We start from the raw sequence: 14078 nt of genomic DNA, 5'->3' as shown, positions 1-14078 counted from the left end.
GTACGCCATCAGCTCCACTGAACGTACGTGTCGTTGAGACTACGTCTAGAAGTGTGACCATTAAATGGTCTCCACCGGAAAGCGACGGAGGATCACCAGTTATAGGTTCGTTATATTATATACTATGTTCATGCTTTGGTTTCAAGTATAAAAATGATGCATCATATCTATTTAAAAATCGTAGGTTACATCTTGGAATACAAATTGGCAAGCAGCAATACCTGGAGTAAGGTTGCCACGGTGGATGCAAATATTAGACAGTATTGCTTCGAGAAGTTAAAACAGAAAACAGATGTTATACTGAAAGTTACAGCCGAAAATATTGTTGGCATCGGTCTACCAGCCACAACAGACGTTGTCAATCTTCATAAGCATGCCAGTAAGTACATTTTATTTAACATTCTTCTATTGAGTCTTTTCCTAAGGATAAGATAGCATTTGTAATACTGGTATTAAAAAAATAAATACCGATAGTATCGATTTATTTCATATTCATACATTTTATTTGTCGAAAACAATATCTCCATGGCTAAAAACTATGAAAATGACCGATGCGTATATATTTTGTATGCGCGATATTGAGCGAGTTATTATTTTATAAATTGTTTTCGATCTCTCTTTATTATATCACGCCACACGTCTGAAAAATTGTATGAATTTTTACTGTTTTCTGATACATATCGTTAAGAGGGCTGGACACCAGCGCCTTGTCCATACAAACGTATTACACTTCTCCCTTCCTCAATTATGGCACTAGAGAAATTATTTTTTAATATGCTATGAATATCCACCATTGGGATGCATCTATCGTTTTATTTTTTTGATTAGTTATTTTTTATAGGAGCTAGGAGCCGCCCAAACATCTATAAAATCGCATCTTTTTTACACTCACGAAAAGGGTCCAGCGTACTTATTTAACGGTCGATTTAAAAAAAAATACGCACATAGTTGCACAGAAAATATCTTTCTCATACCGATGATGATTTTTTTTTTAAATTGGTCCAGTTTTGGAGGAGAAAATAGGAGAATACAAAACCTCGATTTTGTCGATTTAAAATACGTATTATCTGGTCGAAGCGCTACTGTCGCATTCACTCAATACATGTATATATTGATATATATTGTCGCATTCACTCAATATATATACATATATCGAAGAAAGGAACGGCAACAAAATTAAGGTTTCGGGTGTACAGCCCTCTTAAATACGATGTTCGGCAAAACATTTTCGATATCGCGGCCCCCTTACAATGTGTCTCAAGTTCGCAAACCTTTTCAATTTTTTTTTACTAAAAATTAATTAATTTTAAAAAGTACCGGTATCGTTCTTTCTTTATTTCCGGTATTTTTGCAATCCCTAATTATATCATAATTCGTTTTGAGGATAATAAGTAGAGGTAGGATAGTCACAGTGCTATCCATTGTTCGGCAAACCTTTAACAATGCATTTACAATCTTTGAACAATACACGGCCCCCTCAGGCTCCGGTGACTAATAATAAGTGAAAACCCGAACAATAAGATCCAGATCTTTCATTGAGATATGGCAACACGTTACTATTTAACATACATGTATCTTTTTTCAAAAATATTCCATTACCAATATTTTTACTAGCCTCTTCATTTTCGATTTTTTCGTCTGACGAAATTTGGGTTCTTATCCGATCGTTTTCAAACTTTGCCATTTTGCTCGGATTGGTGAAAATGAAGTCTGGCATTATTTTTTCTTACTCTCTTCAAATACAATCTAACCTAAAAATAAAATTTTTCACTTCAGCTGTTCCATCACCACCGACGGCACCATTGGAGATCAGAAGCATCGGCACCAACTGTATCATCATTGAATGGGGTCAACCGGAGAGTGACGGTGGATCACCATTACTCGGTTACAACATTGCTATACGTGACATAAAGAAAACTATGTGGATGGAAGTCGGCCGGGTCGTCGCCAACATTCAGAAGTTCAACATCAAAGACCTCCAAGAAGATCATGAGTATTTGATTAGGATATATGCTAGGAACGAGATTGGCTCAAGTGATCCATTAGAATCGGACGAACCATTCAAAGCAATCCCGTGCTTAGGTGAGAATAAATATGAAATCTTCGCAGCTAAACCAAATCGGGCAACTTTACCAAATAGGCATCACACTGCTTTGAACGTTATTAAATCTAGTTTAACATTTAATTTTTCAGATATGCAATTGAATGAGGAGGCGAATGAAATAACTGAGATAACGGAGCCGACAGGCTTCAGCACTGAAACGAGCACGTCCTGGATGCGAGAAGCGAACATGGACGCGGACATTCGCAGTTATGCGAGAGGCTCGCTATTGCGTAGAGACGAGTACTTCTTTAGAATATGGCATTATGCTAAGCAACTTTTCAAATAGTGTTAATAGAAAGCAAAAGTTTGATTATTTTATATGTAAATTGAAAACATTTAGTATTTAAGGCATTAATTAAACGTTACTGTGATAAAAATCATAAGTAAAATATAATAACCATGTCGAATACGTCCGTGCGACTCTCGGAGAACACTTCCGACCGACGCGCCGACAAAGTAAAGAAAATTATTCAAAAATTCGAAAGCAGCACATATTTGAATATTTGCTTCATTAATTTTATATAATTTATTATTATATTATTATTATTATTTATTTTAAAATGCATGTTTATATGACGAATGTTACGTTTTACATCAATTTGTGTATTTTATTATATTTGTTGTACGCTGAAACGCACGACGGATGGAACAATGCCGCAGCCGAATACAACATACGTACATATATTTTTCAAGGGAGACAAAATATAGGTGCATAAAATAACATCACGCTTGTATATTCGTTTGCGATATTGACACACGTCTACGTTTCTATGGAAGTAATAAATGTTTACACATCAACTGTTGAGCGTTTGTTTCCATTCAGTAATCCCCATTACCCAATATAAGACACCCGTTCAATGTTTCACCTTTACCATATTTCTCTATGCGGTTTACTGCCAAAATGTGTAGATCGATAGCATAGGGCTTCTTCCGAAGCACTATTGATGGATTGAAAAAGACTAAACCAGCTTAACACAATCAGCCCGGCGCATGATTTCATACATTTGCCCATGTGGCGGCACTGTCACGCGTATCGGCACCCAATTACGCGTGACGGTATTAAATCACTGTATATAATGAGTTGTCCCTGAATCTTAAGAATTTTATAGGAGTTTTAATGTTGGGGTGCTCAATGAAGTGGAACCGTAAAATTATAGTCTGCTATAGCACTATCCGCGTGGCCGACGGTGGTACACACCGGGTTGAACATGTTAATCCAGTATATCGGCATCTGAAGCCCGAGGGCGCCAGACAAGTTAGGGCGCCGCATGATGCGCTAAAGGCGCTTTAAAATTTAAAATTAGAGCGCCAAAAGCCATACAAAATTTTAGATTAGACCGCCAAAGGCAAAAGTTTTTTCTAAGGGTGTTTAAAAAAAATTGCCCAAGGGCGCCACTGAGAACCATCCCTCACATACAACATCATGAAATCAAATAAAACCATGTAATAAACATTTTCACACTCATTATATAACCTATTAGTGAAGTAAAAATATAATATATATGAGGGATAATGAGAGCCTATAATGCAAATTTTATAAGATATAGTATGAAAAAGGTAAAGTTATAGGCGTTTAAACAATTAAAATCTGACAAAACGAGAGGGTGGCGGATGGTCATATAACATATAAGGTTACTGACCGCTAAACGTCAAGATGTCCAAAATGTTTAAACGTGTCTATTACGATTATTTTTCACCATCGAACTATCAGAATCGATTTAAATTTCCATCGCTGACCAAACCGCGCAAAATGGCAAAGTTTCAAAACGATCGAAAGACTGTAGGAATAGATGCTGAATCGTTAGCGAAGTGAAACATAGAAAAGTTTAGTAACTAGTATTAAAAATAAAAGAAAGTTCAGTTACACAACAATATATTTCCCATATTGGAATTTAATGCAAAAACAAAAGTTTAAATGTACAATACAGTAATAATTATTTTGAATTAATCTACAAAAATTTGATAGTATATACTACTACAATAGTATATAATATAATATTACAGATATATAAACTAGGGCTTTGGGGACGGATCAAAATTTACCGACTCTGACTCCGACTTTTTGTTACGGTTCGACTTCGACTCCGACTCCAAACTGAATGATTTTAGTAAGACCGACTTTTCATGCCGACGTATAAGACTATTAGTAATGAAAATAGTAGTGATATTCAAAATATAAAAAAATAAAGTTGACATTTTACAAAATAAACCTAATTATTGGTAATGAAATAGGTATAAATAAAAAGTAAGTACATTCATAGGGTATGTGTATGAACTTCATACACAAACAAATCAATTTAATAAAAAAAATTAGAGTTAAACTGAAAATACAAAAAAAAAATATGAACAACACTTGCAATTTAACGATTTTATTTATAATGTAATTTAAATTCTTGATTTTTATAAAGAAATTATTAAATTTAAATTTATTGGTGAATTTACTAAAATATAATTGGAGACTGTAGTTGACACATACTGTAATAAAGAAAATAATAATAAAAAGGAATCTGAGTCAGTAGATTTTTTACAACTCCGCTCGAAATGCCCGATATAAACACAAATAAAAAATTTTATTTGTGTTTGCCGTTTGACGTTTTGCATTAGTTCAATTTCATCTGCGGATCTTGACAAAATCACTCATCATTACAGGAAAAAATAAGTACGTACATACATATATATGTAAGTACATATGTAGATATGATTTATAAAAACATAAATGCGTCTTTCACGCAACTAACATCGATATACATGTTTTTACATATAGTAGATATAATTGGAATAACTCTGACATAAAAAGTAGAGACTCGTACAATATCATCAGATGATCCATTCAAATTTAATTAGTATGGCATTGACGAAAAACATATCACAAAAGTAAGATTAATGATTACAAGTTTAGAAAAATATAATAAAAATTAATTATAATATAATATATTATAACTTATTATATGAATATACACACATACACTTAGTGATGGATGGAAATGTGAGAAAATATTTTTTTTTTTTTTTTTTTTGTTTTCAATTCACACAAATTTTACATACAGATAATTTTTCCCACAGGAAAATATCAAGGCTTATAAATGTAATAAACTCTGTGTGTAAATTACAATTTATGCACATATAGTAAATAGACACCAAGCAAAATGTAATATAATAAACAATTAAATACACTTGATGTATGATATATATATATATTTTAATGGTATACATATATATTGATATTTGCCATAAAATATCAGGCAATCAAAACACACATGTAAACATTGTAATAATGACATGCCGAATTTACACACAGAACAAAAACAAAATATGCACAAGAAAAAGTATTTAAATATATGAATATATTATATTATGATATACTATATAACACGTTTGATGATTTTAACGCACAAAAATGATTATGAGAATAATAGCAATTACAATTGCCAAAATCAATAACAGATACAATTTCTTCCTTCTGGACTTATTCTGCAAAAGAAAACAAACAATAAAAAATTATAATTTTAATACATTTTTATGTTAAAATGTGCCGAACAAATACCTGAGAATTGGAAGCCTGTTGTAGCTGCTGAGTGCCCGATTCGACATAGCCGGTAGTACGGTCTATGTTGGCTTCTATAGAATCAACGGTCTCCGCCTGACTGTGGATCATCGCTGCCATTTCTTTGAAGATGTTATTAATACTTGCAATGTTACTCTGAAAAATTAATGAAGATCAATTTAATACACTACCGATGAATTGTTCAAATCATTCAATTGAAACAGCTCAAACCTCCAACTGAGTAACCTCCCGCTCCTGTTCTTCCAACTGTCTGATCTCGTCTTCCGATTGTATCTGCATTTGTTCTTGTTGTCTTATGGATGAAGCCTCCATTTCGATCAACTGTTGCTGTGGCCCACCTATAAATTGTATTATAATCATCACAAAATCTTCAATAAAGTGAAATTATGCAAGTGAATAATGTAAGTGAAATTCAATATACAAAATTAAATCTCTATAAATCAAAAAGTTCTCATATACGATTCGTAATTTTTTAATGCTTGTGACTATTTACAGGTACTATATCTGCAAATTATTGGCTATTTGCAGGTACTAGATCTGCGAATTATTGGCTATTTGCAGATACTATATCTGCGACAGGCGCAAAGCCTTCTGCGCATGCGCGTGAACTGTCACTGTCAGCGTGTTAACTGTTAAAGTTTTGTTTTAAACCTCTTAAAATTTAGTTCGAACTCGTAATGTGCCGTAGAGTAAAAAATATAATCCAAATTAGATATTATTATTAATTGTTAGAAAATTATTATCATATACAACGTATAATACCTACATACAAGTACAAGCCGCGAACTAGCTAAATGATATAAATCTATTATAATAACGTGCGAAATTTATTTGCCTCATGTATAATGAAAGATTGATTAAGCAAGTCTAGCATACATTAAATGTAAGAAATTATAATCGGATTATAAGTTCACGCGCATGCGCAGAAGGCTTTGCGCCTGTCGCAGATATAGTACCTGCAAATAGCCACAACCTTTTTTAATAGCATTTTTAATGTTGGCATATTAGTTGTATAACGTGGGAAAATGAAAGAGAGTATTCACTGTTCAAGTGCATTTGTGGGGTGAACAATAGAGACCCCGGATTAGGCGAACGGGACTCAGTAAGTGCCCGAACAAAGGATATGCTGGAGTTCTCACAGACGTTTATGTGGCTAGACAATAGATACATAAATGGATCGGAGAAGCTGTGGTGGACAACTGTGGTCCTTTATAAGGAGGCACACACGGTAGATCAGATTATTATAGAGTGAGCGGTGGTTACGTGTGGATATCCTGAATCGTTGAATAAATGCTGTGAAGCGACTTTTATTTGAATCCTGAACCCACCCCTGCGCAACAGTTGTATAAAATCCCCTAAATAATAAAATAATGAACTATTGTATCGGAAACCTTGAAAAGTATTAAGAAAATTTCAAGATAAAAAACTAAAAGCTCTTCATGCATGGTTATAGAATGGTATATAAAATGTAAAAATCGTTTTAAAGAAATGTAGTGTATATTTAGAGAAAGCCCAAAGTTGTGAAAAATCAAAGTTCATTTCAAAAATTGCATGTAATTATAGGAAAAATTGTAAAATACTGTACGTTGAATGAAGAATACTCTATTAAAAATCACTCGAACTTACCTACTGCGAAAGGATCTCCGATGTAAATATTTTGAGACTTGGTTTTTTTAACATCCTCGGATAGTATCTTGGCGGCCGAACGTTGGGTAGCCTACGTACACAAATGAGGGCATACAAAAAGTGTCAAAACGTTGCAAACATTCTGATTAAAAAGTATAATAAAAGACGACGGACCTGGAAAATGTTCAAAGCACTCATAAACTCCTCGCTCAGTCGCTCCCTGCCGAGTTTATTTTGACGATGGTCGGGCGAGGAAAGCGGCATCGCCATTATAAGTTTGAGCATACCGGAAGTGTCCTTTGCTAGTTGTTCGGTATAATTTTGAATTTGATTACTTGAAAACAAAGAGAGGTGCATTAATAAGAACACCAGAATGCGCAAGCGATATTTTAAAGTACACACATATGTACTAACCTCAGAACGCAATTAACCAATAGTAAAAGAGAATTACATAGCACAAGTACGACGGAAACAATTAAACGATTAGCACGTTGAAAATGAACACTTTAAATGAAATAAAACTAAAATACATTATACTATGTAGTCATTTTCGAAGGTAAAGTCACTCGGCACACGATCAAACATTGTCCATCACTTTCGTTGGCAAGATCTCTGAAATTCTATGAAACTACTGCATAGTTTTGAGTTCGACGAATATAATACATTTCCCTTTCAAATAGAACAAAGATGATAAATCAGGCGAATGTAAAGACAAATTATATATTGTGGGAGCATATCTCGGACGACTTCAGTATATTTTGCTTCTGTTTAGTTGTGCCGTATCCTGTTAGAAGCGAACTATTCCATAATTTCCAAAAAATTTCAGACATTGCATCGAAAAAGTGATTCATTATGTCTATTTTGATAGACATAATGAATCACTTTTTTTTGTATTGAAATTTGCTTAACATGCCGATATGTCTCATCTGAGCGGAATTTGCATCACAAAATGACTGTTTGTCTGTTTCTATTTAACTGGTGAATACATAGTTTTCAAGTGCGTTCATTTTTAAAGTACTAATCGAATATATTTTTCTGTTCCTTGATAATAAAAATAAAACAAAACTACGCGTGTATTAATTATTTCGAATACTTTTCAAATAAAGTGGTATACATATGTAGAATTTTACACAAAATCCAATGCACACAAAGGAGTACAGAACGCTTTATGCAGACATAACAAGGAAAGATTAGGAACGGAATATGTAGGTGAGAAATATGACAAAGGTAGTGGATATATGTAGTGGAAAGAGTGAAGAGATTGAAATGCCAATAGGCGGGTCACAATGCTAGAATAATGGACGAAAAAGTACTGGAATGGTATCCAAGAGTATGTAAAGGAGTGAAAGAAAGGCCGCAAGGATGATTGGTGGATGAAATTAAAAATGTGTGGGATGAGATGGATGAGAGTTGCGCAAAACTGAAATGAAAGCATGTTGGAGAGGCTTTCATCCAGCAGTGGATGGTGAACGGCTGTAAATAATAATCATAATGGCATATGTAAAAAATATACATACTGCTGTATATATATATATATATATATATATATATATATATATATATATATATATATATATATATATATATAGTAAAAAGATTTCATCAAAGCACTCGTATACATATTAAATATTCTGCAGCAGAAACAATCAACAGCAGTGACAAAAAAAATCAATAATAATAAACTATTATAAGTAATAGCCTGAAATGTACATTTGTATACTCGGTAGTAACAGAAAGCGGCAATGTAAAATCAATACATGCGATTGATTGCACTCAATTCTGATACAAAACACCTAATTTGTATACATAAATAAATACAAACAAAATTTTCCTAATACACATAAAAATACGTAACACAAAAACAGCGCAATTTGATTGTTCTGAAATCAAAACTTATACCAAAAAATATATGAATAGGAAATATGATCGATAAAAATGGTATTGCATAATTTCTATTGTCGTGTCGATGTCTATTGTGATGATAAACGATAATATGAGATTATATTTTGCGATAGTGGAAGACGCTTCAGTTAAAAACGTCCAAGGATATCTTCATATGTACGTTTATGAGCGGTTTTTTTTTTTTAATTTTAATCCATACGCAAATTACTTTCGGTAAAAATTCGCAACATGAAGCCATTGATCGCAGACATAATTCAAATTTATTTTTATCAAGACAGTCGCATATACGAGCTATTATTATTCATCACTGTTATTATACTCACTATTGACTTCGTATTTCATGCGAGTCTTGCGACATCTTCATCTGATTCACCAACTTTTGCATTGACGAAACTAAAACAAAAACATTACATAAGCAGACTGCCTAATAACAGACACTTTCCCATATAGAGAAACCATTTTCAAATGAAAAACACTCCAATTTTATGTATGGTTGAACATTTTCCTGACGAAAGTGCTGTCGTCGACGCGATACGTACTAAAGATGTGAAAAAAAAATACACACATATCGCGTCCTTAAAACGCAAGGGTCATATCAATTAGTTGATGTGTTTTGCAGTTAAATTTAAAGCTTTTGTACATTGCATTGCCAAAAAAATGATGACCAATTTGCTCTGACAGAATACGCAAACGGGAACAAAACTGCATTAATGGCTAAATGTAGCCAAATGCGGTGTTATCAATCTTGCGCTCTAAATACTGATAATTTACATATATTATACTATGAAAATATTATGTCATACATGTGTACATCTATTGGTCTGAGCTCTGGTTACTAAATTTGAAAAGGTGACGGAAATAAATAATTAAAAATGGCGTGACGCACTTAAAAAAGGTCAAAGATCAAACACTAATTGGGGTGAATATTTCATACACTTGACCAATATGGTAGATGTAATCTAGAAAATGCGATGAGAAGAACACGAGGGCAATACGCAAATAAAGAGGACTATCCCTGAAAATTGAGCACGTATGTGTACATATCGTCTGTAAATAGAATATAGAATACGTGTGGTGTCATATGTATATATGTGTATTACGCATAACAAAAATAATTTTATACAATGATGCCAATTTGTGAATACTAGGAAATAGCAATTAAATATGTTACCATTCTGCGATATCTTCTGTATGTTGGTCCCGATTGTTTGAGATCGCTTTTGGAAATCTTGCGCCGGAGCTGGCGAACCATACGTTGACGTTTCCATGTTGAATTTTCTGCAACGCGAATGGCGAAAACACACGTTTAGACATTGAAATGTAAAAGAGAACCTATTATAAGTACAATATGGAGCGAAAACTCGCATTACCAGCGATGAAGACGTCCGCCAACTGGAGCAGTACAGTGACAAGTCAAACGTCACTTGCAACTGGTGTTGCCAGTTGTAAAAATTGACCCACGAAAACGCCCTTGCGCATCACCGTTTTTTTGTACGCTTTAGAATACAATAGTGGAAGCACTCCAGTTGATTATCGTGCAAAAATCGTTGACCATTTAAATAATATATTTGGGTCTACGTGACGAGCCAGAATGTTAAATTACAGAAAACACAAATATCCGAAGGCAAAGATCGAAAATCGAAAGATCTTAAGTCGAAAGATCAAAAAAAAAAGGGTGCATGGTAAACGGTACATACTCACTTAATTTTCGCGAGCAGGGTACAACAGGAACAAGAGGAACAGACTTTTCCTCCCGTATTCTGCGCGCGCACATTAATACGGGAGGAAAAGCCTGTTCCTCTTGTTCCTGTTTGTATCCTGCTCGCGAAAATTCAATTCAATAACTTAAATCTAAAATTCTATATTTAACTTATATGTACTGTCCCTCGCAGAGGTGTCTCTTTGCTCCTCGCAAGAATGCATCCATGGTCTTAGAAGACCTGGTGCACTCAGGGAGGGCGTTATACATTAGTACACCCCTGTGAAAGATACCCCCAGCTGTCTTTCTTTTTCTTACTCTACCTACAACTAAATTATTCTTATTTCTAGTGTAATGATTATGAATATTTCTTATTCTATAATCTTTAAAATAATCGGGTAATAACTCATGATCTAACTTATGAACAAATGATAATGTGCTTATAATGTCACAGTATACTCATTTTTTAACTTCAAAATTCAAATAAAATAAACCTTATAAAGTTTTAATTTATTTCTTCTTTATTTTTATTCTCCTGTGACACGAAATTTATATTAAAAACTAATAAATGACATCTCTCATCTGTAAAACATACTTTTAAATTTGACCCTAACGTCGGTTGATTGTTCTTTGTCATTACATACATATATATGTACGATACGGTAAACGGATTATTTCGCACATTTCAATCGCGCACACGACAATCGTTGCCACGAAAATCGTGAATACGGAATATCTGGAACTCGAATTCTCGTTAGTATGATAGTTTGCGTGAGAATAATCACCGAACAGTACGATACATAGGTGGTACTATAATTGCATAATAGTCAATCAATTGATAATTTAATTAATTTAAAATAGTTTAATTAGTTTAATTCTAATTTGAACTCATCTAAAACATCTGAATTTGTTTGTTTGAATATTTTTAATGATTTGCAGAATATGAACTTACTATGAATGAAAGTTCTAAAAATAATACTGACCAAAATATTAAAATAGTCCCTACCTCAAATTGTATGTCTATTTATAATATAGAAGTCCCTTTCAAATATTTCAATGAAGATCCCTCCGACGGTAAACGGATTATTTCTTACATTATGATTGTGCACACAACAATCGTTGCCACAAAAATCGCAAATACGGAATATCTGACACTCGAGTTCTCATTAATATGATATTCCGCGTGGTTAAATCTCAATGGATGGAATTTTCGGGTGCCAGATGTTCCGCGATCGCGTGCGAGATCGCTTTGTGCGGAATAATCACCGAACCACCTCCGACATACAGAAATGGTCGTAAAATCAAATAGTAATTCAAATCTTAACATGAACTTCAACTTCAATTTCGGCGACGATATCAACTCCAATTTTAGTTTCATTGGACACACAAAATGTTTTATTTCAATCGCATAATTGCAATGCTATATAAAAATATAAGTGTATGATAAACGTTGAATACGGTCGAGTCAATTTTAATAACACTTTTCTCTAATGTATTTTTTCATGAATTTTTTATTAGAAGCTTTTCAGTTGTAATACAATCACGGTAGAACTTCTGGAGGATGAGTAATGAAAAATATGAAACGAAGTTACGAGCATGACAAACACAATTTGAACAATGGGTTTTTTCTTTTAGGGAGCTATTTTTTTATATAATTTTCAGAATTAATTCGTTTTAAGATACAAACCAACTGTGATTCAAATCTAATTCAAACGTACCCATGCAAAGCTTTGTGAGACCAATAATAATCTACAAACAAATAAAAAATACAAATCCAGCAAAAACATGCTTCCGATTCAATTATCATAAAAAAATAAAAAATACTTTGACTTCACTTCGAATTAGTGTTTATTTTATACATTTCTAACTGAAAATGAGGAGGCATTTAATTTTTTAATATATTAAAAATCGTTAAATTTTGGGATAAATAAATACGCTACATCTCAATTTTTTATAAATTCGTCAAAATTTAAATTCATATTTTTTAATTCAACCAACTGAAGTAACATTTCGAAATACGGTTCGGTAATTACTAGTCAAATGTGAACCGGTCACAAGATAACCGGTCGCTCTAGATCGGTCACACGTGATCACCCGTCACACTATAACTGGTCACTAGAAAACTGGTAGATCGATTTTAGGATGTGACCAGTTATCTCGTGACCAGTTTTAGGGTGTGACCAGTTTTAGTGTGACGGGTGATCACGTGTGACCGATCTAGAGCGACCGGTTGTTCTGTGACTGGTTCGCATATGACTAGTAGGCCGTTTACCTCGAAATACAATGTACATATGTCAAAAATAGCCATGTGTGATGGAGACCGTAAACATTGTATGTATTAATTATTGTAGCTTAGATACGGTATAATTTTTCACGATGAAATGTATCAGAAAACCAGATGTCAGATGTCCTCTATTCATATAATGTCCTCTATTCATAATTATTATATGATCCATTATACTGGAAATAGATCGTCGGCCTTCAGCCAATCGCATGTAACAAAGAAAATTGTTGAAAACACACCCTTATTCCACGCATGACATCTTGTGTAGTTCACCGCGTCCACACGTTGCAAACCTTTTCCGAAACTAGCACACGTGCATAGTTATGTATATAAAATCCAAGCTACATACATATACATATGAAGCTTTGTGATCATGATGACATTCGACCTCAAGATTTTGACTAATTTTAACTCCGAATCTATCACTGAATACGTTTCCATAGTTTACCAAAAAAAAAAAACGTGTGCTTGTTTGGATCAGTACATGGGTCTACCCCACGGGAAAGAGGTGGAGGTAAATGCCTGACACACTGGATCGACCAAATACATACAATAGTGACAGCCCTCCATGTGACCGACTCTAGAAATAAATGTAAACAGCTGATCAGGCAGGAAACTTTTCCATGAACAGGAATCAAGCACACAACTACTGATGATATAATATGTATGACGAATTTCATGCACTTTTATATTTTTTTTATATTCATACCTCAATTGGAAGTTTCAAAGTTTTTTGCGTTTTTCTCCAAGCCTTTCGGCGTAGTGAACTAAAAATTCATATCTATAAGTTTCAGCCTAATATAAGTAAAATTATTTATTTATTTAAGTTTGGACCATTGTGGCATTACAGGAATCCCTAATGCACCACAATGGTCGAAAAAAAATACAGAGAGATGAG

At 33.5% G+C, this 14078-nt stretch overlaps 2 protein-coding genes across 2 annotated transcripts in view; one reads left to right on the top strand and one right to left on the bottom strand.

Moving 5' to 3' along the window:
• Positions 1 to 2906, top strand: part of sls (sallimus) — a 107494-nt gene extending 104588 nt beyond the window's left edge. The window contains exons 45-47 of the mRNA XM_077446056.1: positions 1 to 105; positions 185 to 379; positions 1777 to 2906. Coding sequence (XP_077302182.1) covers positions 1 to 105; positions 185 to 379; positions 1777 to 2390 — 914 coding nt within the window. The 3' untranslated portion in view covers positions 2391 to 2906. The remainder of the gene's footprint in view (positions 106 to 184; positions 380 to 1776) is intronic.
• A 2220-nt stretch (positions 2907 to 5126) lies between these two features.
• On the bottom strand, positions 5127 to 10629 carry Syx7 (syntaxin 7). The gene is made up of 8 exons (XM_077445718.1): positions 10568 to 10629; positions 10369 to 10475; positions 9521 to 9590; positions 7470 to 7629; positions 7296 to 7386; positions 5880 to 6007; positions 5649 to 5804; positions 5127 to 5575 (listed from the first exon to the last, which is right to left on the bottom strand). Exons 2-8 carry the CDS (start codon positions 10463 to 10465, stop codon positions 5489 to 5491), a joined length of 789 nt encoding a protein of 262 aa, XP_077301844.1. The 5' UTR covers positions 10466 to 10475; positions 10568 to 10629; the 3' UTR covers positions 5127 to 5488.
• Positions 10630 to 14078: the final 3449 nt, after the last annotated feature.

The sequence above is a fragment of the Arctopsyche grandis genome, chromosome 2 (genome assembly GCF_051622035.1).
Source record: "Arctopsyche grandis isolate Sample6627 chromosome 2, ASM5162203v2, whole genome shotgun sequence".
NCBI classification, from domain to species: Eukaryota; Metazoa; Arthropoda; class Insecta; order Trichoptera; family Hydropsychidae; genus Arctopsyche; species Arctopsyche grandis.
Note: the sequence above shows the minus strand (reverse complement) of the source record. Positions and strands in the feature narration are given on the sequence as shown.